Consider the following 26,836-nt stretch of genomic DNA (forward strand, 5'->3'; position numbering starts at 1 on the left):
CTGAGAGAAATACTGCCCTTCAAGACATTTTTGAGTGCTCCTCTGCAGAGGTCAGTATCGTGGGTGTTTCACACACACCTGCTGCACCCGATTAGGCTGAGAACTAAACCACAGTCCTTGGAGACTGGCCGAGGGAAGGACTGAGACGGTGCCTGCAGGCAGAAAGCCCTAAATTAACATCACGGGTCCACTATTATAAGGACAGCTTGGAACGGGTCCACTATTATAAGGACAGCTGGGAACGTCAGGAATGGGACTCCCGAATCCCGGCCCTTCAGATACCAGTAATCTGATGTTGATGGAGATACAGTGCGGCCTTGGTAGCTGCCCAGAGCTCAACATGATTGACTGATTAAAGGCGTCCACCCTGGAGCCCAAATAATCTAGAAATCTCTATTTTTTTTTCTTCAGGGGCAGTAATTTTACTGCAAAATACAGCTCTCACTCAGCCCAGGAAAATGCTATCAGAAAGCTGTAAGTTATTGGGGTATTTTACTTTCTCTTTTTGAAATTTTAAATGAAATGGAATCAGGTTTTAAGACTTTCACACACCCTTAGCCATGACTGTGGCATCCTATGTGGGAGGGCAATTGAGATTTGGCGATTTCTGCTCCAGTGAGTCTAAATGTTGGCTTTGTCCCTGGTTTAGTGTTTCCTCATGGAGAGGCAGGCTAATGGGAACAGGAGCTCTCTGAAGCCCGTCGGGGGCCATGGGCTGCTCCAGCTTGGGCCGGCCTCGGGTAGGGTCTGGCTGGCAGTGATCAAGTTTGTGTTACACTAAAGCCAAGCAGAGAGATGGGGATGGGGGAGGGGTCCTGGCTTGAGATGCCAAGGTCCGGGGGTAAGTTCAGTTCAGCTCAAACTCTCAAGAGGTAGGACACAAGGCTGGGAGTGGTGGCAAGTCCTGCCCTGGCTCATCCATTCCTTCATTCAACCAAGCCCTGTTCTAGGTATTAGTAACACAGCAGTGACCCAAAGAGAAACAAATCCCTGCCCTCAGGGAGCTTGTGTTCTGGAGGGTGGGGGATGAGGAGACAGACAATAAATAAGATAAATAAACTAAATAAATGGTATGTGAGATAATAAGTGGTTATACAAAGTGACGAGTGATAGAGGGAGGTTTTTATTTTGTTTTGTTGGTCATGTGGACCTCTAAAACATTGCTCTTGTTTACTGGATTGGTTTGTTTTTTAAAACAATTTTAGGAGTTCCCTTTGTGGTGCAGCGGAAACAAAGCCCACTAGGAGCCATGAGGGTGCGGGTTTGATCCCTGGCCTCACACCTTGGGTTAAGGATCTGGCGTTGCCGTGAGCTGTGGTGTAGGTCAAACACACGGCTTGGATCCTGTGTTGCTGTGGCTGGGGTGTAGGCTGGCAGCTGTAGCTCCGATTGGACCCCTAGCCTGGGAACCTCCATATGCCATGGGCGAGGGCCTAAAAAGCAAAACAAAACAAAATAAAAAAACCCAATTTTAAATAGGGTGATATTTGAGTAAAAATCTAAAGTTGCTTAAGGAGATCCCTGGGGGAAGTGCCTGATAGGGAGAGGAAACAGTAAATGCAAAGGTCCTGAGGCAGAAATGTGCCTGGGGGAGTTCCCGCTGTGGCAGGCACAGTAGGTTAAGAATCCAATTGCAATAGTGTCGCTATGGAGGAATGGGTTTCATCCTGGCAGGCACAGTGGATTAAAGGACCCAGTGTTGCCGCACCTGCGGCTCGGATTCAATTCCTGACCTGGGAACGTCCATATGTCTTGGGTACCACCGAAAAAAAAAAAATGGGTGCCTGGGGAGTTGACCGACTCTCCCTATTCCTCTGAAGTTATGACTCAGGCCCCCAGCTTTTGTGGTCACTCACTCCTCATCCTTTCCTGGGATCTTTCTGGTCAAAGGGAACTGACTCAGGCAGAACCTTCCAGAAATTTCTGGGGACAGGTTCTGGGGGAGGTGTCAGCAATCCAACTGAAGGGGTGAATAAATTCTGAGGTTTTTGCCATATTTGTAACAAATGCACAAAGAATTTGCATGCTGTGACAAATACATTCCTGGACCATGCTCCAGACCTGCCGAACAGGAGTTTCTGAGGTCTTCGGAGGATCTGCATTTCTAAGAGTCTCTGGGCCTGTCTGAGCCTCTTTACTATACAATCCACCCTGTATTGATTTCCATGATTTTTCTATCTTCCTAACTGACTAGCATGGACTCTGCCATCTTTCATCTTTCTTAGATAAATGTTCTGAGTTTTTCTTGGGGCACCTTGTCAGTCATTTCCCAGCATGGAAATGCATCCTGCAGGTAGTCAGCAGGGCTGTTCTGCTCCCAGGCAGAAGGGGTTGATGTGAAAAAGGTGACACGGGGCTAAGGGGAGATGATGGGGATTTACAGGTCTTCTCAACACACTCCATCCCCCCTCTCCTGTGCTCGTGGATGGGGAATTCTTTAGTGACTGATCCAGGTCAGCGCTGGGGCCACCGTCTGACCCTTGTGGGGACACAGGTGACGTTTGTAGGAGAAAAGAGCAAATCAAAGGATAAACGTCAGTTTTAACGACGGGAAGGACAGGAATAGCAGGGCTGTGGACGGGTAAATTTCCTTTCCCCTGCACGAGGCAGAATCCCTCATTCTTTCAAAATTGTCTCCCCCCCGCCGTCTCCCACCCAGAAGTGGCGGTCCCTCTAGCTTACTCTATTTTCTCCTCCGCAGCAACGAGAGCTAGAGATTTGGGTGGGGTACTAGCCTCCAAGCTTCTGGTTCAGCGCCATTACCCTCATCCACCTGCCCACCCCGCTTCAACGCACCCACTCCAGAGCGAAGGTACAACAAGGAAGAATTCTTGAGTCTGCTCCTTCCTCGCTGTAAAACTCTGGGCTACTTCTATGACCACTGAGCTCGGTTTCCCCGTCCGTGAAACGGGGCTGGGGCCCCCTAGGCTGCAGTCTGCTGTCCTCCGCCAGGTGATCAGCACATCACCGCTCTCGGCCGCCAGCCGCTCAGGCCACGCCCCTCACCAGCTGCGCGGGCCGGGCGTTGCCATAGCGACGTGCGTACACACGCCGGGCGGGCGCGCGGGTCGAGGGCAGCCAGCTGGAGACTCCGCGGGAGCGCGGCCGGGAGGCCTCGCCCGGAGCGGGCCCAGCGCCTCCCGAGCTGCCCCGGCTCTCGGCGGAGGACGGAGCGTGGGCTTCTTCCTCCGGCCAGGTGAGTGCGGCACGGAAGGAGGGCGGATACGTGGGCCTGACGGGGCCCAGCCCCTACGAAGTCAAGGACTTGAGGGGATAGGCGGGGGACCAGGCCCCATCCCAGGCTTGAACTCTTCTCTGATCCAGGCCCGGGTCTCCAGGAACAGCCCAGAAAAGGCCTCCAACACTATCCCTTTCCTCCTAAGTACAGCTCCCACCGCCCCCCCCCCCCCCCCATAGCCTGCGCAGGAATTCAGGCCCTTCCTTGGCACCAGCTCCGGGGCGGAGGGGTGGAGGTGGGGGTAGGGGTACAGCTGGGATTAAGAGAGGAATCTCCGTTTCCCGTGATTTATGGACAGCAACCCACGCAGTGGTCAGAGACACGCCCCCCTTGCCTGACCTCTCCTTCTTTAAGGAACTTTGAGGACACTGAAGACTGTGTAGCCCTCAAAAGAAAGTTTGCTCCTGTAGCTCAGTTCTGAACCATCCCAAGTGTCGGGGAATGCAAATGATTGCAGTTTTTTTACTCTTTACTGTGGCTGGTGCGCCATGGCACTGAGTAAAAATGAATTCACAGGTAAACATGTTCAGATTACTTCCTTCCGTGTTTTCAGGCAGGGAGGTGAGAGGCACGGGGCAAGATTAGGGTGGAAAAATATTGTCCAACCCCAAAGCTGAAGAGATAGAATTTAGGTTTTCCAAGAAGTCATCTAGGATAGATACCAAAAGGAAAAATGGAAGGTAGTTGCCCTCAGAGGCTCCTGACCAGCTGGCTGCACTAACTTGGTTTGAGGTGTCATTTGTCATTCACTCAGCACGTGTTTACCAAGCACCTACTATGTGTCAGGCACTGCCCCCAGCGCTGGAAATGGGGTGATGCACAGAACTGTCAGAAACCACAGTGGTTTTACCTTGTTTGAAAGTTAGCCTGCCCAGCTTGTAGGCACTGGCAGAAGTCAAGGCCAGAAACAAAGAATGTTTTTATTCACAGCATAGCAGACACAAAAAATAGGCAGCCAGAGCTTCATATGCACATTGGTTCCCGTTGCCCTGAAAGTCCCCCCTTGCAGAACAGCCAAGGTGGGTGCTGCGAACACACTGGGTTTATGTCTCAGGTAGAGAAGTCTAAACTTGGGAAACCACAGTCTTTGAAAGGAGCTGTTAGCAAACCTGCCCACCTTTTGCCCCAGAAGGAGCCGGGATCTTTATTATAACATTATCTATATCCTCCCAGGCTGTTTGCCATACAAACATCCTTGAAAAGATAGTGCAGAACAAAATCTGTCAATGCCTTTGCTCTGAACATGGGCCCAAATGCAAGATATTCATGCAGAATTGCCTCTTAACAAAGTCAACACCGTTCTGGTTTTCTGGGAATATTTATCTCAGTGAAAGAGAAACAAACAGCAAACACAACCAAATAAAGGAACAAGAACATGTCCGAGAATGTAAGTACAAGGAAGGAAACACAGCAGGGGAAAGTGCTAGCAGGGGAGTAAGGTGCATGAGGGCACCATTAGCCAGGGTGGTCGGGTGTTTACAGGCGGGGGACAGCTGAGCAGAGAGAAGACACCAGCCTTGGGGACATCTCAGGTGAGAGCTAAAAACCAAATATGCACATGATCCAAGTCATACATTTTAGTCTAGTGACGTATCCCAGGTTCCATTCCTGCAGAAGAGACATTTCTCAAAAGTGTACATATTAGATTAATTAGGCTTGACTGTGTTGCTGGATAATGTGGTCCTTGGCCATTGAAGATTACTGACGGCAATAGAGCACGGTTCTTTGGGAAGAGGAAGTGTCTTTCCCCCTATATTCATGACAGTGAACTTGATAAAGTTTATTTCACATTCTATGAAAGCATCAGTATCTATGGGGCATCCACAAGCCTCAGAGTTGACAAGTATAAACTATCTGGCTTGTTTTTATTTCCCTTACTCCCAGGTAGGATCAGTTCTTCCTTTCAGAGGATAGAATAATGGCTTGAAGGACTTTCTGTTATTGCATATCCCAAGGGTCAACAGATATCTCAGCTCCCCCACCCCACTTTGCACCACCAGCAACAGTGGAGGTTTGTGCAGTGGTTACGTGCAAAGGCCCCAGAGTGGGGTCCCTGACACTTACTCCTGTGTCACCTTAACCGCTCGGAGTCTGTTTCCTCATCTGTAGGGTGGGACCATTCTGACACCACCTCACAGGGTTGTTCTAAGGATGAGAAGAGGCGGCGTGGGTCAGAGGGTAGCACAGAGCCAGGCCCTTGGTAGGGATTCAGTACGTGATGATGGAGATGTTAGGGACGACAGAGCCAGACCTGAGACCGTCTACAGCCACACCTGATGACTTTTGTTTTTATCCACAAGTTCGACAGCTTCACATTTCAGTGACGTTTCAGTTGAAAGGAGACTTGCTTCGACACGGCGTTGAAATGGAGGACGTCACGCTGTGTGGTCGGACATGTCTCAAATCAGAATTCAGGGAGCACATGAAATACCAACATTTTGGAACCTATGAAAAGTCCTTGAACTTTTCATGTTGAAAAACCTGTATAGGACTTACTTCAAAATGCATTAAAATAGCAAATGGATGGATGGCTAGATGGGTAGAGGTATGATAAAGCAAATACAGCAACATTATCCACTGTAGAATCTGGGTGGTGAGTTATATAGGATTTCTCCATCCACCTCTTTCCACGTTTCTGTGTGTTTGACATTTTCATAATAAAATGCCAGGAAAAAAAAGAAGATGTGCAGAGTCCTGACCCTACAGCCAAGCTGTAATCTTGATACTCTGTCTTTGGAAATCATTTTTTTTCTACTTAAATATATGAAGAAATGCAGTCACTCAAGAAGAGAATATCTTCTAATGCCTGTTTCCTTGATGACTGACTCTCGGCACTTGAAGAAGCTCTAGAGAGCGCTAGGGTTCCTTGAATCAAAGTTTGAGAAGCCTGAGGTTAGTAACAGTGATAATCACAGCAGGACAAATGTGTATAGTGTAGCCGGCAGCATTCTAGATGCTTCACATTTACTCCTCACAAAACTCTTTGGGATACAGAGCAGTATTAACCCCATTTTACAGAAGAGGAAACAGAGGCCTAGAGAATACCTAAGTCATCCAGGGTCACCTAGCTAATAAGAGGTGGGTCCATCATACTCAGCACTTGATTATGTCCAATAACTAAGCCCAAACTAAGCTTAATGGAGATGGAGAGCAGTTATCCGTGGAATTCCGATTTGTTGCTGGGTTGTTTTCATGACTCTGTGTGCTCTGAGTTACATAAAACATGTCTTCTGATGATCTGATCCAGACTCCTCTATGCCAGATACCACTGTTTAAAAGACAGTCTTTAAAATGTGCAGAATTACAGCTGTGATCATTGTTGAATCCATCTATCCTACCTCTGCTGATTTCTCCTTTGGATGTTGCAATCTGTTTCATTCATTCCAAGTGTGATGTTGAATAATTAGAAGATTGTATTTTTTGCCAACAATTTTTTTTTTCTAAAAACCTTTTATAGGGAAAGCAGAGAGTATGAAAGCCTATCTAAAGAGCGCAGAAGGCTTTTTTGTCCTGAATAAAAGTACTACGATTGGGAGGCATCAAGACTCAGACCTTGTTTTAGAGGTAAGACTTCTTTGTGCCCATTCCGATCTCCGGCCCTTCAGCCCCTCCAGACGTCCCTGCTGTTCTGTGGACTCCAGTCTCTGATGTCAGCCACATCCTTCCTCGAGGTGCCGTCAACAACCAGCTGCTGAATGTGCTGGGTTTTCCTAGTACATGCGGTGAGAATGAGCGATGGGCCCTCAGCCCTTTGCTGACCATGGCTGCGAGCTCCCACCCAGCATCCCCTCCCCAGCAGCCTGATGAGGCGGTTTGGAAGGTGGGCAGAGAGCTGGTTCCTGACCTTTACCTGCTCCAGGTCTGGGAGCCAGGGCCACCTGAAGTCCCAGCTTGGGTAATGGCCTCTCACCCTTTCCAGAGCTTCTGGAGATTGTGGTGGGCACCTTGGAGCCCCTAACCTCCAAGTACTAAGTCAGGGTGAGCCCCAGGCATAGTCTCAGCATTCTCTCATTTCATTTCACTCCCTGAATTAGCTGTGGTTTGGGCCACAGGCCCAGCTCATTGACAGCCAAGGAAGTTGGAAGGAAGTAAGGAATGATAAAAACGATGGCTTGGAGCCTTTTAAAATATTGAGGAGGGTTAAAATATTTTTTCTTTTTTTTAATTGACGTCTAGTTGATTTATAGGGTTGTTTTAGTTTCAGGTGAATACCAAAGTGATATATATATATATATATATATATATCTTTTTCAGATTCTTTTCCCTTAGAGGTTATTATAAAATATGGAATATAACTGCCTGTGCTATACAGTTGGTCTTTGATGATTATCTGTTTTATGTGTAGTAGTGTTTGTATGTTAATCCAAAATTCCTAATTGATCCCTCTCCCCCCTTTCCCCTTTGGTAACCATAGGTTTGTTTTCTGTGTCTATGGCTCTATTTCTGTTTCATATGTAAGTTCATTTGTATCTTTTTTAAGATTCCACATGTAACTGATATCATATGATATTTGTCTTTCTCTCTGTGTCTTCATTTAGTATGATAATCCCTAGGTCCACCCTTGTTGCTGCAAATAGCATCATTTTGTTCTTTTTTATGGCTGAGTAGTAGTCTATCACATATAAATACCACATCTTTTTTATCCATTTGTCTGTCAGTGGACATTTAGGTTGCTTCCATGCCTCGGCTATTGTGAATTGTGTTGCAGTGAACATTGAGGTGCCGTGTATTTTTTTGAATTATGTTTTTATCTGGATACATGCTTAGAAGTGGGATTATAGGGTCATATGGTAGCTCTATTTTTCAGTTTTTTAAGGAACCTTCATACTCTTCTCCATAGTGCTTGCACCAATTTACATTCCCACCAACAGTGGAGGAGGGCTCCCTTTTCTCCTAAGAGGGGTTAAAATACTGAAGCAGGAAGAGAAATGTGATGAAATCTCTCTATGACTGTGAAAAGCAGGACTTTCTCAGACTTCAACAAATTTTTTAACTTTTTATTTTGAAATAATTATGGATTCACAAACAGTGGAGTGAGATGGGCCTGTGCCCTTTTATCACCTGTGTGGATCTGTGTGTAGCCATCAAGATACAAAACTATTCCATCACCAAAGATCTTCCTTGCAATTCCCTCTGTGGTGCAGTGGGTTAAGGGTCTGGTAGGTCACAGCTATGGCTCAGATTTGCTCCCTAGCCTGGGAACTTCCATATGTCGCAGGTGCAGCCAAAAAAAGATCCTCCTTGTGATATTCCTTTATGGTCACGATACCTCTTCCACCACCATCCCCAAACCCCGACAGCCACTAACCTGTTTTCCATCTCTGTAATTCCCATCATTTTGAGGAGGTTACATAAATGGAATCATATAATCTGTGACCTCTGAGATTGATTTCTTTCTTTTTTTTTTTTTTTTTTACTCAGTGTCATGTCCTTGAGATCCATGTAGGTTGTTAGCTTGTTCTCTTATTGCTGAATTAGATAACAGCCTATGGTATGGATGTACCACCACATGAATAACCCCTCACTTACCAAAGGGCATTCTTATCCCAATTTGGGGCTATTACAACCTTATTACAACCTTAACTGAACTTTCATTGCAAGGGTTTTTGTAGATTTCTTGGGATTTTGTACATACACAATCATGTTGTCTACAAATAAGAACAGTTTTATTTCTCCTTTCAGAAAAGGAGATCTGAATGCCTTTAATTTCCTTTTCCTTGCTTTATTGCACTGGCTGGGATTTCCAGCACTCTGTGGAAGAGAGCCGTATACATCTTTATGTTTGCTTATTCCTCATCTGGAGAGAAAGCTAACCATTAAGTATAAGGTTAACTGTAGGGTTTTTGTAGATGTTCTTACGAAGTGAGAAAATCCCCCCTTGATACCTGGTTTTCTGAGAATGTTTATTGTAAACTCAACAGGTGGAAAAATAACTCCACGGGAGTTCCCTGGTGGCATAGTGATTAAGGATCCGGTGTTGTCACTGCTGTGGTGCAGGTTTGATCCCTGGTCTGGGAACCTCCACATGCTGCGGGTGCAGCCACAAAAATTAAAAAGGAAAAAACTCCATGAGCCCTCCCCACCCTCCGCCCAAGCTTCTCCTCCGTGATGTGGACTCCCTTCAAGGCTGCAGAAAATCTGTGCCGTGTGCACAGTGGGGACAGGGTGGGGGAGAAAAAGAATTGCAGTTTCTTCTTTATCATAACAATAGGTAGATTTGCAGTCGTTTTATTTCCCGTCTAGCCAAAGTCCAGACAGAGATCTCTGCTTTGAACCTGCCTATGATATTGGAAAACCATAATTCTTTTTAGAAGCACAGGCTTTAGCAGTTCCCGTCGTGACTCAGTGGTTAAGGAACCTGACTGGGAACCATGAGGACACAGGTTCCATCCCTGGCCTCGCTCAGCGGGTTAAGGATCCAGCGTTGCCGTGAGCTGTGGTGTAGGTCACAGACGTGGCTTGGATCTGGTGTGGCTGTGGCTGTGGTGTAGGCTGGCAGCTGTAGCTCCAATTGGACCCCTAGCCTGGGAACCTCCACGTGCCACGAGTACGGTCCTAAAAAGTAAAAGTAATAAAATAAATAATAAATAAAAGCACAGGCTTTGGAGATGGACAGACCTGGGTTTGACTCTCCTCAGGCTACTTTGTGGCTGTGTGACTTCCAGCCAATTACTTAATCACCCTGGGCTCCTGGTCGCCGACTTTAAGCCTCTGACCTCACAGGGTTGTTGTGAGGATTACGTCGGAAATGCACATGAAGAGCCTGGCACAGGGTACTAAGTAAATGACACCGGGGTGATTGTCGTGGCCTCATAAAACAGAGGCTGGGAGGGATCCTCAGAGGTGCACTGGGTTGAGCTGAGGATCCACCGGTATTAACACGCCACTGGGAAAAGGGAACCAAGGAAGACAGTTATTAAATGGACAGAAATTGGGCTGCATTCATTGCACGAAAATAATTGACTGCTTGCCGCTCCTTGGACTTAGTTTAAGGAGTCAGTCACCACCCCCAGCAGTGGTCACATTGATTTATGAAGGAGTCAGTTGCATTTCCAGAAGCGAGAGTTTGTTTTGGCTCCGGGAGAACAGAAGATCCATGAGTTGCCAAGTGTTTCGTGAACAGACTGTTAATGGGCACTTCTGTCTTACACGCATCATCTTTCCAGCGCTTACACGGCTTCGGGAAAGGAGATTTGCTCTAAAAAGGGGTGTGGGGACACAGGTCCATTCTGAAGAATTGAAACATGCAGACACATCAACACTTTAGAGTTTTATGAAACAGGACAAAGTAAAAATTGCCCCTCTGCTGACTCCACTGGGCTTTTCTGATCAGAAGAATCGCCTTTGTTCAGCTGTGAGCCGTCCTGAGGAATAATTTCTTTCTTTCTTTCTTTCTTTTTTTTGGTCTTTTTAAGGGCCACACCCGCGGCATATGGAGGTTCCCAGGCTAGGGGTCACATTGGAGCTGTAGCTCCCGGCCTATACCATGGCCACAGCAATGCATGATCTGAGCCACATCTGTGACCTATACCACAGCTCACGGCAACTCTGGATCCTTAACCCACCATGCGAGGCCAGGGATCAAACCCGCATCCTCATGGACACTAGTCGGGTTCGTTAACCACTGAGGCATGACGGGAACTCCTGAGGAATAATTTCAACAGTAGATTTAGAGTTTATGTTATTTCTGCCACTACAAGTCACGCCACTAAGTAAAATTCAGAAATACATATTACTAAAAAGGCATCCTTGAAATTACCCAAAGGTTACATCTAGCAAATAAAAAAGATATTTATTTACCTGGATCAATGCTAAAGAATAGGCCGTTGTGCTTCTAAAGATTTATACTCATTGGCAAGGCTGACATAGTGTATTCATCGCTGGTATCGTAATATTTTGACATCATTTACTTTTTCCGATAATGGAAGGTGGTTACATGCTTCCTGCTTTTAAAAATTAGGAGAAAGCAAAGTATAAGGAAGAAAAATAAAAGTCACTTGTAATCATTCGGCTCAGGGGAAATCAATATTGGTATTTGCAGGTTTTTTTTTTTTGTTTTTTTATTTTTTTTAAATGAAAATACATCCTGTAAGGAGTTTGGCTTCCTAATGGCAGTGAAGCCTGTTTAGAGCCAGCCTAGGTTTTACTGATGTCATCACTCATTCATTCCATAATATTTACCCAGAGCCTCAGCACTGAGGCAAGCCTGGGGATACAATAATGCCCAAACTGGGCACGGTCCCTGCAGTCAGGAGGCCGCCAGGAGAGAGACATAAGTCAAAGGATCCCGCAAAGGTGTGTATTGTTCCATTGCAACATTGGAGCTCTAAGGGAATGAATATGGAAGACAAGGGGGACTTTACTAGACAGAGGGGGAAGGGAACAGCATGTGCAAAGGCCCTGGGGTGGAAGAACATACTGTGAGAGCAGGGGACTGGGAAAAAAAAAAAAAGACAAAAAAACTGTGCATCCTTCTAGAAGTCAGAGTGGGAAGGAGGGCCAAAGGACAAGTCGGCCTTCAGTCACCATAAGGATTTTGATCTTTATCTGAGGAGTAATGGGAAGAAGGCCCCGAAGGACGGTGAGCAAGGGGAAGACCTGCCCTGGCTGCCGGGTGCCCACAGTCAGGAGCTCAGAGATTCACACTCAGAAGCCTCAGCCTTGCTCATTTTGCAGCTGAACGTTGCAAATTATCATTTCCATGATGTGGCCTGTGTGCTGTAATTTTTAGAGCTCTCTGTGGCTGTTACTTAAACTCTGTTGAGAAAAGGGTGTGGTTCTTCCAGAATGAAGAACTACTGCAAGCCAGTGGTTGGTGGAATTTCCATATGCATAAGAGTGCCTATTAAACACGAATGCCAGACTTTCCAGTGGGGTTGGGGCAGAGCTCAGCAATCTTCACACTTAAAATGCTCCCCAGGTTCAGGTGCGGGGAGTGGGGTTCCCCGGAGTCAGTTCCAGGACCAACCCCACCATCGTGCTCCCTCCTGCTCCCTTCTGGTCAGTGGAGCTTCTTCCCCTGTGATATTCTGAGAGCTCCCGTTGAAAGAGAGAGGGAGAGAGAGAGTTATTGCAGTAAGCTTTGTTTTGAGGAAACGAGAAGTCTCAACAGTAGGGGGCTGACTGACCCTACCCCCTCCCCACGAACTCATCCAGACCCCCACACATACACACCCCGGGAGGTTTCAGGATCCCCTAGAGGACTGACAGAGAAAAAATAAGAACCGAAATGAGTGGGAGGTGAAATGCTTGTGCCCCCACCTTTGCCCTGGGCAAACAGCATTCTGCCAGCCGGCTGCCTTCTCACTGGTAGAGCAGCCTCTCCAGCATGTGTCAGCCCTTCTCACGTGGGGTCTGAGGGTCCTAGAGCCAGACTGATCTCGCACATACCCCAGAACCCATACAGCCAGCTGACTGTCATCCCTTTGCCTGTCACCTGCCAGTTCTGGGCTGCCTCTTAGAAAACATCAGGAGCATACATCGTAATCTTATTATTAGACAAGGCTGCTGTGGAGTTACCATTGTGGCACAGCAGTAACGAATCCTACTGGGAACCATGAGATTGGGGGTTCGATCCCTGGCCTCGCTCAGTTAAGGATCTGGCTTTGCTGAGAGCTATGGTGTAGGTCACAGATGCAGCTCGGACCTGCTGTGGCTGTGGCTGTGGCCCGTAGCTATAGCTCTGATTAGACCCCTAGCCTGGGAACCTCCATATGCTGCGGGTGCGGCCCTAAAAAGCAAAACAACAACGACAACAACAACAACAAAACCCAGACAGAAAAAAACAAACAAGGCTGCTGTGATCATCCTGTTATCTGCATCACTTCGCGGACAAGTGGGTATGTCTGCTGTACCAAAGGACAGATACATCTGTGACTCTGATTGTCGTGGCCCAGTTGCCCACCGGAGGTCTCCAGATGTGATGGCCACCAGCAGTGGATGCGTTTGCCACTCTGTCCCCAGCAAGGGTGCTGTCCACTCATTGGGTCCTCCCTGATCTACACGGTGAAATACGATACCTATGTCATTTTAATTCACGTGTTTCTTAATCTGAGCGAACTCCTATGTTTGGAGATGTGAGGTGAAGTCCCTATGGGGAGATCCACAGAATGAAACAGGCCTGGGGGTGCACCTGCCGGCTCCTCTATCTTCACCACACCCCCACCTGTCGTTCTTCCTGGGTCGTGCTCCCCACCACCACCCTGGCTCTTTCCCAAGCCCTCCTCACTCTGGGGGTTCACCTATCTCATCTCCCCAGTCCTCAGGGAACTTTGTCCCCTGCTCGGGCAGCTGAAACTTAGGGCTGATTTCATTGATCATTTCCCACCACAGCAATTTCTCTCCAGCATGTGGAGGGGCTTCTAAGAGGAAAGGGTTCAGGGGAAAGGGCTAGATCATAATGCCATTTGTAAAAAATAGTGATAAAATACACATAACGTAAAATTTACCATGGAGTTCTTATTGTGGCTCAGCAGGTTAAGGACCTGACCAGTATTCATGAGGACTTGGGTTCGATCCCTGGCCTCGCTCAGTGAGTTAAGGATCCAGCATTGCCAAAAGCTGTGATATGGGTCACAGATGTGGCTCAGATCTGGCTTACTCTGGCTATGGTGTAGGCCAGCAGCTACATCTTTGATTTGACCCCCAGCGCATAAACTTCCATATGCCACAGGTGTGACCATAAAAAAGAAAAAAAATTACCATCTTAACCCCCCCCCTTTTTTGCTGCACCCATGGCACCTGCTCAGCAACCCGAGCCACTGCAGTCGGACCCTTACCTGCTGCGCCACATCAGGAACTTCCCGTTTTAACCACTTTTAAGCGTACAGTTCAGTGGTGTTAAATATATTCACATTGTTGTGCAACCATCACCCCCATCCATCCCAGAACTGTTTTCATCTTGCAAAACTGAAACCCTGTATCCATGAAACAACTCCCCATCCCCCCTCCTCCCAGCCCCTGGCAGCCACCATTCTCCTTTCTGTTTCTGTGAACTTGACCACTCTGGGTACTTCATGTAAGTAGAATCATACAGTATTGTCTTTTCGTGCCTGGTTATTTTACGGAGCATCATGCCCTCAGGGTTCACCCACATTATAGCATGTTTCCGAATTTCCTCCGGTTTCAAGGCTGAATAGGATTCCGTTGTACGGTTCCGCCACACTCTGTTTATCCATATTCACCTGCCAATGGACGCTTGGGTTGTTTCCACCTTTTTGGCTGTTGCAGATACTGCTGTGAATATGAGCGTATAAATACCTCTTCAAGCCCCTGCTGTCAGTTCTTTGGGATATGTACCCAAAAGGGGACTTGCTGGGTCAGGTGATAATTTTATTTTTAATTGCTTGAGGCACTGCCTTGCTGTTTTCCATAGCAGGTACACCAATTTACATTCTTGCCCACAGTGCACAGGGGCTGCATCTTCCCCCCATCCTCACCAACACTTGCTATTGGCTGTTTCTTTTTATAGTAGCCATTCTGATGGATGCAAAGTGAAAGAAAGATGATAATCTTTTGAAGAGCGTAAATAATACAGACAGCAACTGACTGCGCTTATAGACGACTTACTGCAGTCGTGGGAGAGATGTGTGTATATATATATATATATATGTAGTCTGTGTTTGTTCTGTATGTATATTTATGAAATTATAGCCTCAAAACAAATCCCATGGGGCAGGGACTACGATTCTCATCATTATCCTCATTGGAAGCTGTGGAAATGGGACTCAGGTTAAGGAACTCGCCCAAACCACACAGCTAGTCCGGGGAGATAGAGCTGAGTTTCAGACTCTGGGCGACCTGACTCAAAGCTTCTAAAGAAAGAAGCTTCATTTTTTAAGTGTAACTTTAGCTGTCGGAACATCTACTATCTAAATATTGGAAGTTCCTTGTAAGTCAACGGAGATAACAAGGTGATTGACTAAGCTAGGGAAATTCCACTGTGTGGAATCCTGAGGGGGGTTGACAGCGAAGCTTGCAATGGTCTTGTGATTCTCCTCCTTGCAGCAGGCTGATGTGGCGCCACCTAGGAGGGTGGTTTGGGTAAAGAGGAAATTTTGACCCCGTGCTTCCCCAGGAAGAGGAGCCTTGGGGCTGTGACGCGAAGGCCCAGCAAGAACCCCATCTCACCTCTCCCGTCCAGCCAGAGTAAGCTCTCTGCGTATACGGGCAGGTGGGATTCGATTAGTCTCACCTGGATGACCCAGGCTAGTCTCCCTCTCTTAAGATCGCTGGTCAGTAACCTTTCCATCTGCACCATCCCTTTTGCCATGTAATGGCGCACATTCCGGGGTTCCAGGGATGGGGTCACGGGCATCTTTGGGAGGCCATTCTGCCCACCACAGTGAGTACCATCTCCTGCCTGGACTCTTGCCATGGGGAGGGGGTGGTGCTGTGGGACTGGTTTGAGAGCTTTTTGGAAGAATCCGTAGGGTCCATACCAGGGGCCATGGAGAGAGATGGCTGGATGAGCCAGGGGAATAATGCCATCACCGAGAGGGGAGAGGCAGGATTGCTTAGCGAGCACCTCAGGAAGCAGCGGGGCAGTGTGAGGCCTGGAGATGAACCAGGGGTCGGAAATGCACATCTGAGAATGGAGGGGGTGGTGCAGCGGAAGTGGACACAACCTGGAGCGCATCCACAGGGCAGGTGAGGGGAGAGGTGCCCAGCAGGAGACCTGCAAATAGTCGGAAAGGTAGGGCAGCCAAAGGGCTGCTGCCAGGCGGGGGAGTTAATAGCAGAAACAGCTGACAGCTGCTGAATTCGCCTTGTGCCGGGCACCGTGCTTTGCAGTGTCCTGTGTGTTAACTCAATTTCATCCTTACAAGGTCAGCTGTCACCAGTGCCAGTTTCCAGATGAGGCTGTTGGGGCACAGACAGGCTGAGTGCCCTGCCTGAGGTCACACAGGGAGGCTGGAACCACACTTGGGCGCTCCGACCTCACGGCCAGCCTTCCTGAACCCTGGCCCGGCTGCAGGAGGAAGGATGCAGCTGACGGGGAAGCGGAGAGGCTTCCTCTTTCCTTCCAGCCCAGACTCTCGTCTCACCAGCGCTTGGCCATTTCCTCATATTCTTTTGAAAACCCCATTTTTTGCTATTTCTGCCCTATATCCCTTTCCTGAGGCAGTAGGGGGCTGGGGCTGCGGGATGGAGTAGCCAAGTACCGAAAGGTTAAAAGAAATCGATCAAATCCATACACACACCAGTTAATTTCAAAAATGTTATCCTACTACTTTAAACACTTCACCAAACAGTACCTTCTGTCAGTGCTATGAAGCGCAACTCATCAGACTTATTTTTGCAGCTCAGGTAGCAACCTGCAGAGAAGCAAAGAAACAGGCCCCAGGCTGCAGAGCTGGAAAGTGGCAGAGGGGGCACTTGAACCCAAGGCTTCCTAACTCCAGAACCCATCCTCTTGCTCCTCACGGAGCACATGTTGCTTTTCTAGTCACCAGTCAGTCACTGGCCACTTTCTTCCACCTTTTTTGGCTGTTGTTAATCATGCTGCGATAAACATGAGTGTGCAAATATTTTGTTCCTGCTTTTAGTACATTTAGGTACATACCCAGAAGTGGGCTTGCTGGATCATATGATAAATCTATTTTAAATCTTTTGACGACCCACCGTGCCGTTTTTCTCATCAGCTGCACCAGTTTACATTCCCAGGAGTGCTAAGTGTTCCACTTTCTCCACGTCCACACCAACCCTTGTAATTTTCTGTTGTTATTTGCTTTTGATAGTAGCCATCCTTATGGGTATGAGGCAATATCTCATTGCGGCTTTGATTTGCAGTTTCCTAATGATTAGTGATATTGAGCACCTTTTGGGGGGGGGGCATGCCCACAGCATGTGGAAGTTCCCAGGGCAGGGATTGAATCTGTGCCACAGTTGCTACCTGCACCGCAAAGGACTGTCCTTGAGCATCTTTTTATATTCTTCTCGGCAATTTTTGTGCATCTTCTTTGGGGAAATGTCTCTTACAGTTCTTTGCCCACATTTAACCAGACTAGTTGGTGGGGGGGATAGTTGTTGAGTTATAGGAGCTCTTTATATGTTCTTGATATTAACCCTTTTTCAGCTACATGATTTGCTGCTATTTTCTCCCATTCTTTCGATGGCCTTTCACCCTGTTCATTGTGTCCTTTGATTCACCGGAAGTTTTAGATTTTGATATAGTTGACGTTCTCTGTTTTTACTTTTGTTACCTATGCTTTTGGTATCATATCCAAAAAAGTATTGCCAAATCCAATGTCGTAAAGCTCTTCCCCGTTTTCCTCTAAAAGCTGTATGGTTTCAGACTACATTTAAGTCTTTGATCCATTTTGAGTTAATTTTTGCATATGATTTAAGGTAAGAGTCCAACTTAATTCTTTTGTGGTTTTTTCCCCAGCATCATTTGTTGAAAATATTGTTCTTTCTAAATGGTCTTGGCACCTTTGTTGAAAACCATTTGACCATACAGATGAGGGTTTATATCTATGCTCTCTGTTCTATTGCATTGGTCTACATGCCTGACCTCATGCCGACATCACGCTGTTTTGATCACTGTGGCTTTGTATGTAGTAAGTTTTGAGATCTGGAAGTGTGAGCCCTCCAACTTTGTTTTTCTTTTTCAAGAGTCCCGTGAGATTCCATATGAGTTTCAGGATGAATTTTTCTACTTCTGCAAAAAATGTGAGTGGGTTTTTGACAGGCATTGCATTGGCTCTGTAGATCCAGCTGAATAGTGATGACACCTTAACAATATTAAGTCTTAGGATCCACAGACAGCGGGTGTCTTTCCATTTATTTGTGTCTTCCTTATTTATTTATTTATCTTGCTTTTTTAGGGCCACACCTGTGGCATATGGGAGTTCCCAGGCTAGGGGTCGAATCAGAACTGCAGCTGCCGGCCTGCCCCACAGCCACAGCCATGCCAGGTCCTAGCCACGTCTGCAACCTGCACTGCAGCTCATGGCAATGCTGGATCCTTAACCCACTGACCAAGGCCAAGGATCGAACAGTCATCCTCATGGATACTAGTCAGGTTCATCACCACTGAGCCATGACGGGAACTCCTATTTGTGTCTTCTTTCATTTGTTTCAGCAACACTTTGTAGTTTTCAGTGTACACATATTTTACCACCTTGGTTAAGTTTATCCCTGAATATGTCATTCTTTTTCATGCTATCGTAAATGAAATTATTTTCTTAACTTCCTTTTCAGATTGTTCATTGTGTGTATATAGATACACAACTGGTATTTGCGTGTTGGTTTTGTATCCTACAACTTTGCTACTGAACTTTGTTGACTAGTTCTCACGGGGTTATGTTTTTTGGTGGACTCTTGAGGATTTTGTACACATAAGATCATGTTGTCTATGAAGAGAGATAATTTTACTTCTTCCTTTCCAATTTGGATACCTTTATTTCTTTTTCTTGCCTTACTGCTCTGGCTAGGACTTCCAGTCCTTTGTTGAATAGAAGCAGCAGAAGTGGGTATCCTTATCTTTTTGGGGGCCATGCCCACAGCGCATGGAATTCCCAGAGTCAGGCATCAAATTCTCATCACAGCTGTAATGAGAGCCATAGCAGTGATGATGCCAGGTCCTTAACCCACTGAGCCACCAGGGAACTCTTCCTTATCTTGTTCTTGATCTTAGAGGAAAAGCTTTCAGTCTTTCACCATTGAATACAGTGCAGCCCACGGGTTGCATTGTTCATATTTGGCCTTTGTTAGGTTGAGGTAATTTCCTTTTTATTTCCTGTTTGTTGAGAGCTTTCATCATGAGTGTTGCATTTTGTCAAATGCTTTTTCTACATCAATTGAAACAATCCTTTTTTCCTTCTTTCTGTTAATGTGATATGCTACTTGGATTGATTTTCTTATGTTGAACCATCAACTCTGCATTCCAGGAATAAATCCCACTTGGTCATAGCATGTAATCCTTTTAATGTGCTGTTGAACTCAGTTTGCTCATATTTTGTTGAGGATTTTTGTATCAGTGTTCATAAGACATATCGATCTGTAGTTTTCTTGTAGTGCCTTTGTCTGGTTTTGGTATCAAGGAAATGCTGTCCTCTCACTTCACCTTTTGAGTCAGTGTCTTCGTCTAGAAGATGAAGATAATAATAGAATCACTGTATAGAGCTGTCATGCAGCTTAAATGAGAGAATGCACACAAAATGCTGCAGCAGGGCCTAGTTCACAGGAAGCCCTCAACATTTGTTATGCAGTAATAATAATAACAGTTTATCTCATAGTGGGACAGCTCAGCAAGATGGAGCTGGTACAGTCAAACCGTATCATCAGCAGGGCTCCTGTCCAACAATCGTATTTAGCAATTTCCAAGTAAAGGGAGGGAATAGAATTAAAGGGCAGAACTAGGAAGCTCTCTCCTGGGCTGACATATGGTAGAGACTTGCCCAATTTTGTGGACTCATTTAAAACTTCCTGCTTTGCTTTAATTTCTTAATAATGGTTTGGCAGCTTTTGAGGAACTGAAAGTAATGAAGCCTGGGAAGAGAAAAACAAAATGCAACACACAGAATTTGTCTCATTCATGGGTTATCAAGGGTTCACAGAACACGGAGTTCAGCGGGAACGGTGATGAAGATGACGGGGGTGGCATTTTTCAAAGAACTCCTGTGTTTTAATCGTTTTTAAAATACTTTATCGTGGGGGAGCCGTTTTAAGTTTACGGGAAACTGAGCAGATGAGTTTCCATATATCCACCCCCGCAACACACGCAGTCTCCCATTTATTAACATCTTGCATTAGTGTCGTACTTGTTATAATTGATGAACCAGTGTTGATATGTTATTATGAACTAAGTCCCTGGTTTATATTAGGGTTTGCTCTTTGTGTTGTACATTCTTGGGTTTTGACAAAAGCACAGTGACAAATATCCACCATGATGGCATCATAAAGAACAGTTTCACTGCCCTAAATTCCCCTGTTCCCCACTTATTCATCCAGAGCCCCTGAGCCTCTGGCAAGCACTGATCTTTTTGCTGTCCCTATAGCTTTAAGCTTTCCAGAATTTCTTACAGTTGAAATCATACAGTAGGTAACCTTTTCAGACGAGGTTCTTTCACTGAGCAATATGTATTTAAGATTCCTCCACGTCTTTTTTGTGATTTGATAATTCATTATTTTTATTATTAATATTTCATTATATGGATTACCACAATTTGTTTATCCAGTTACCTTTTAAAGGACACCTTGGTTGCTTCTAGTTTTTGGCAATTTTGAATAAAGATGCTAACGTAAACAATTATGAATAAAGATACCATAAGCATGTATCCAAAATAAATGAGTCTTAAAGGTCAACAATAATAAACAACCCAAGTAAAAACAGGCAAAAGATCTGAACATAGATACCTCCCCAAAGAAGATACATAGATCACAAATAAGTGTATGAAAAGACATTAAACAAAACGTATCATTAAGGAAGTTCAAATAAACATGGAATATCTCTTCATTTGTTTAGACTACTTTGATTTCTTTCATCAACATTTTATAGCTTTCTTCATATAGCTCTTCATATAGCTTCAAGTAGCTACATATTTTGTTAGATTTATTCCTCCTACTTCATTTCTATGGGGCTCATATAAATGGTGGTGTATTCAATTTCAAATTTCAGTTGTTCATTTCTGGTACATAGGAAAGCAATTGACTTTTGTGTGTTAATCTTGCTTCCTGTAACCTTACTGTAACTCCTTATTAGTTCCTGGAGGGTTTTTTGTTTTTTGGGCTTTTTTGGGTCAGTTCTTTGGGATTTTCTTTTTTTTTTTTTTTTGTCTTTTGTCTTTTGTTGTTGTTGCTATTTCTTGGGCCGCTCCCGCGGCATATGGAGGTTCCCAAGCTAGGGGTCTAATCGGAGCTGTAGCCACCGGCCTACGCCAGAGCCACAGCAACGCGGGATCCGAGCTGCGTCTGCGACCTACGTCACAGCTCACGGCAACGCCAGATCCTTAACCCACTGAGGAAGGCCAGGGATCAAACCTGCAACCTGCAATCATGGTTCCTAGTCAGATTCGTTAACCCCTGAGCCACGACGGGAACTCTTATTCCTGGTCTTAATTGGAAGGTTTCTAGTTTCTCACCATTAAATGTGATGATAGGTTTGGGGTTCTGTCACATTGTAGGTGATCTGTATCATGCTGAGGAAATGCTCTTCCATTTCTAAGTTGCCAAGAGTTGTTGTGGTTTGTTGGTTTATCATGAGTGGATACTAAGCTTTGTCAAATGCTCTTTTTCCATCTACTGACGTGATCATGTGCTTTCTCGTCTATATACGGTTGGTGTGATGAATAACATTGATTGACTTCCAGATGCTGAACCAGCTTTGCGTACTTGGAATAAATCCCACTCGATGGTGGTATATAATTCTTTTTATACATCGTTGGATTCAATTTGCTAATATTTTGTTGAGCATTTTGCCTCTATGTTCATGAGAGATACTGGTCTGCAGTTTTTTCCTGTCTTGTAATATCTTTATTTGGTTTTGGTATTAGAGTAAGGTTGGCCTCATAGAATGAGTTAGGAAGTGTTCCTACTTCTGTTTTCTGCAAGAAATTCTCAAGAACTGGTATCATTCTTTCCTTAATTGTTTGATAGCATTCAATAGTGTCTTTCATTCTGGAAGGTTATTCATTATTGATTTACATTATTTAATCGATACGAGTCTATTCAGAGTATTTATTTCGCCTTCTGTGAGTTTGGCAGATTCTGTCTTTCAAGGAATTGATCCACTTCATTAAGTTATAGAATCTGTGGACATAGAATTATTCATAATATTCCTCTATTATCCTTTCATTGTCCATGGGATCAGTGGCGATGGCTTCTCTTTCATTTCTGATTTTAGTAATACGCATCTCTTCTTTTTTTCTTGCTTATCCTTCTAGAGGTTTAAATTTTATTGATCTTTTTTAAAAAAACAGCTTTTTGTCGACTTTTCTCTGTTGCTTTCCTGTTTTTTACTTCATTCATTGTTTCTTCTGCCTGTGATAGGCTTATATTGTTCTTTAGTTTTATAAGGTGGAGGCTTAAATTACTGATTTTAGATCTTTCCTCTTTTTTTTTTTTTCTTTTTTTGGCCACACCCTCAGCATATGGAAGTTCCTGGGCTCAGGACTGAATCCAAACCACAGCTGCAACCTATGCCACACCTGTGGCAATGCTAGATACATAACCCATCGCACCACGGCAGGAGCTCCGATCCTTTCTCTTTTCTAATGTTTGCCTTCAATGCCATAAATTTCCCTCCAAGCCTCACTTTTACTGCACCCCACCAACTTTCATAAGTTGTGTCTTCAGTTTCATTTAGTTCAAGGTGATTTTTTATTTCTCGTGAGACTTCTTTCTTGACCCACCTGTTATTTAGAAGCGTGTTGTTTAATCTCCAAATATTTGAGGACTTTCCAGCTATCTTTCTGGTATTTTTAGTTTAATTTAATTTAGCTTATTTTTAATTTAGTTTAGCCTAAGCCTGAAGGCATAACTTGCACAATTTATATTCTTTTAAACCTGTTGAGGTATATTTTGCAGTCTGGAATGTGGTCTGTTTGGTGAATGTTCCATGTGAGCTCGAGAAGGATGAGTGTTTTGTTTTTTGTTGGAGGAAGTTTTATGGTTAACAGTTAGGATCCAGATGATCGATGGCACCATTGAGTTCAGCTTTATTCTTACTCGTTTTCTGCCTGCCGGATCTGCCCTTTCCTTGGTGGACGGATGTTGAAGTCCACAACCATCGCAGTGGATTCATCCATTTCTCCTCGAAGCTCTGTCAGTTTGTGCCTCCTGTATTGTGTTGCTCTATTGTGATGCATGTACAATTAAGGATTGTTATGTCTTCTTGGAGAAAGGACCCCTTTATTGTTACCTCCCACCTCTCTTTATCCCTGGTAACTTTCCTTGCTCTGAAGTCAGCTCTACCTGAAGTTGATAGAGCTACTCCCGCTTTCTTCTTATGTTTCAATATTTTAAGTGCTAAAGTGTTTGGTAAGATTCGCAAAGTGAGTAACAGCATAGACATTCGAATCAGGCGAACTTGGGTACAAGCCAGGCAAGTCAAGCTGAGTGCCTATGGGCATGATTAATCATTCTAAAAACCAAGGACCTATCAGGCCTCCTGTATAGTACAAGGACCTATATTCAATATTTTATAACTTACAATGGAAAAGAAATATCTATCTGAAAAAGGATAGATATTATGTATAGTATAGTGGAATCCTCCTGCTGTACACCTGAAACCAACAAAACACAGTAAATCAACTATATTTTGATAAAAAATAAAAAATTAGAAAATTTTAAAATGAGGCAGTATCCCTTTGGATTATTGTGACAATGAAGCGGAATAATGCAATAAAATGCTTAGCAAATTTCCTGACACGTAACGTGAGATTAATATATTTTACTGTTATAAGCAATTATATCATATAATCATATAATATAGGCTATATAACATAAGCTATTATATTATTAATACAAGCTGTTGGTTATAATTATATTATGGGACTTTAGTATAGATTTCTAAGTTCAAATACTTTTTGGGGGGGGGGGCCATGCCTACAGCATGTGGAAGTTCCCGGGCCAGGAATCAAACCTGTGCTATAGCAGCAACCTGAGCTGCTGCAGTGACAATGCTGGATCCGTAACCCACCACAGATGACTTCCAAATATTCTCTTTTTTTTTCTTTGCTTTTTAGGGCTGCATATACGGCATATGGAAGTTCCCAGGCTAGGGGTTAAATCAGAGCTACAGCTGCCAGGCAACGCTACAGCCATAGCAACACAGGATCCAAGCTGCGTCTTCGGCCTACACCACAGCTAACAACAATGCCAGATCTTTAACCCACTGAGCGCGGCCAGGGATGGAACCCGCATCTTCATGGATACTAGTCGGATTGGTTTCCACTGTGTCACAACGAGAACTCCCTCCAAATATTCTTTATGAAGGTTGGATGTAGCACTCTGAGAATAACTTAGAAAGTAATTGCAAAATCTCGGTCTGGAGCCGATGTCTCATAGGCAGTGTCCTGAAAAGACAGACAACATCACACATGCCCTGCAGCCCACAGAGCAGGGTGCCAGGGCCGGGGGGGTGGCGGGGGGAACGTGGTATTTCCTCCTTAGTGCTGAGGTTTGCTCACCCTTCTTATTAAGTGAAATCACACGGGCGCCTTCTGCCACCCACTGCCAATTCGCTCACTGTCTGGGTTCTCTTTTGGGAGAAATGTGGTCACACGAGGGCCCCTATTGAAAAATAGATCATCTTTGGTGAGATAACTTCTGACTAGCTTTTAAGAAGCAGCAGAAAAAAGTAATCGCATGGGAAAAACTTCATTGTACACCAAAGCTTTTAAAAGGTAGTTATAAAACTGCTTTGTGTGGTATGAGCTCAAGTTTGTTTAAACTTTTTTAAAAAGATTGAAAGCCTAGAAAAAAGGCTGGAGGGATGTGAATCTCCGTGTTCAGTGTCTGCCTCTGGGGGCCGGGAGTCTGAGTGATTTAAATGTCTTCTTTGTGCTTCTCTCTAGTTCTCATTTTCTCAGTATTAAGAAAAACATGTGCTTTTTGAAACAAAAACAAAAATGAATAGAACCAACAAATGAGAACAACAATCCTTACAAAACCTCCCCTTAACTATAACTCTTGGAGTCAATGGACAGTTGTCCTTGCCAACCAACTGACCTTTCTGGTTTGTGTTTGGGGCCATTTCTACTCTCCGTCTTGCCATTCAGAGCAACCAAAAGGGTGGGGTCAGAGAAATATAAAGTGGCCAGTTCCTGGCAGGTTTCTCATGAGTTCCCTCTTGCCTCTGTGTTGCCTGATTCCCTACCCATCAACTCTGGCACCTGTTCTGGGTCTGGTATCAGAGCCCACAGCCCAGCCCTGCTGCTCACTAGCTTTGTGGCCTTAGGCAAGTCACTGAACCTCTCTGACCCTCAGCATCCTTCTTTAAAATGAGGATTGCAGTGACGGTCCAGCCAGGTGAAGCAGGGAGCCTCTTGGGGCACCAGTGTCAGTGGCACTAGTAAATGTAAGGGGCCCCCTACTAGTCCTGCTTTCCTGGCTCTGACTGTTCGGCTCCTGCATTGCAGTCTGCAGACATCGACAACCACCACGCGCTCATCGAATTCAATGAGGCCGAGGGCAGCTTTGTTCTCCAGGACTTCAATTCCCTCAGCGGCACCTTCGTCAACGGGTGCCACATTCAGAACGTGGCCGTCAAGCTCTTACCGGGAGACATCCTGAGGTTTGGGTCTGCAGGGCTGACCTACGAGCTGGTCATCGAAAACCCATCATCGGTGAGTCCGGGGCCCCTGTGAGGGTGGGAGTGGGGGATGGGGTGCAGAGGTACCGTGTTTGTCACCTTCCGGGCAGCCCCGGGGTTCGGATACGGTCACAGGTGGAGCTCGTCCCAAGTGCATCACTCTAATTTGACGCTGCGCGCCCAGGGTCAGCCACACCTGGTTCTCTGCTTCTGCGATTCTGCGAAGTTCAATCTTATCCGTTGGAGGAGCGAGTCCTTGCGCCCTCTTCTGGGCATTTCTTGGAATTACACGGAGAGTTGCCTAGAGGCCGCTCCAAACTAGAGCATTTTCCTGAAACGTGAAGCTTGGGGAAGGGAGGTGGAAAGCAGGTGTGTGCTTTTGAAGACTCGGAGTTGGATGCTTCCTTTTTAGGCAGATCAGTGCTCTGCAACCCCTTAGCTTTGTGACCTCAGCCAGGGGTCTTTGCATGCCCGGGTCTGGATCCTTTCAACAGGTGCCAGGCACTGAGAGAGTATCTATGTGTAAAAAAAGTCAAGGTCAGTTTCCAGAGGGAGTAGATGCCCAGCATCTGGCAGCTGTTATGACACCCTGGATCAGAATATTCCCAGGACCAGGGCCTAAAGTATGGCCCCAGGTTAAGCAGAAGGTAACCCCAAACTTAGCCATCAAAGCTCAGTCACAAGAATCAGCCAGTTCAGTAGGGAAGCAGGATAGGAGGTAGGTCACAAGCCTGGGTCAGAACCCCAGCTCTGCCACTGACCCCTTACAGGTGCTCTTGCACAAGCCTTTGGACCCCATGGAACGTCAGTTTCCTCATCTGCAAAGTGGGGCCAATGGCAGCGGTGACCTCTCAGGCTTATCTCAAGGGCAGAATGAGATGGTTGTAGTTGTAAAGCTCCTGGCACAGTGCCCGCTCATGGTGAGCACACAGTTGATTCTTGCCGTGTGTGTCCCAGAGAGACAGTGTGTTCATCTCACCCCACCACCAAGAGCGCTGCAGGGACCGAGACCTCTGCACCTTAACATCCTTTCTGGGACGAGGCTGGATATAAATAAATAAGGTTTAGAGAATCTGGACAGAATCCTGGGGTGTGGGGGCCCTAGGCAGCCCTAAATACACACTCCAAGAAAATCAGCAGCATCCCTCAGGCTGCAGGGGCCGTGACGCTCCACCCGTCACGTTTGGTCTTGAAAATCTAGGGCAGTTTTCTCCTGCTGCTGCTCGGCCTCCATATCCCCTGTGGACCAACGTTAAAGTGTGTTCGTTCCCGGGATGCACGGGGGTCCGCTGGCTTCTGACCCCGAAGATCCTGACCTGGTCAGGGCTCCTCAGCACAGG

General features: G+C 45.7%; 1 protein-coding gene across 1 annotated transcript in view; it reads left to right on the plus strand.

The window, feature by feature from the left end:
- Positions 711-26,836, plus strand: part of FHAD1 (forkhead associated phosphopeptide binding domain 1) — a 135,712-nt gene continuing 109,586 nt past the window's right edge. The window contains exons 1-4 of the mRNA XM_021097597.1: positions 711-740; positions 2,953-3,196; positions 6,696-6,802; positions 25,324-25,530. Coding sequence (XP_020953256.1) covers positions 711-740; positions 2,953-3,196; positions 6,696-6,802; positions 25,324-25,530 — 588 coding nt within the window. The remainder of the gene's footprint in view (positions 741-2,952; positions 3,197-6,695; positions 6,803-25,323; positions 25,531-26,836) is intronic.

This window comes from Sus scrofa, chromosome 6 (assembly GCF_000003025.6).
Source record: "Sus scrofa isolate TJ Tabasco breed Duroc chromosome 6, Sscrofa11.1, whole genome shotgun sequence".
In the NCBI taxonomy this organism is placed as follows: domain Eukaryota; kingdom Metazoa; phylum Chordata; class Mammalia; order Artiodactyla; family Suidae; genus Sus; species Sus scrofa.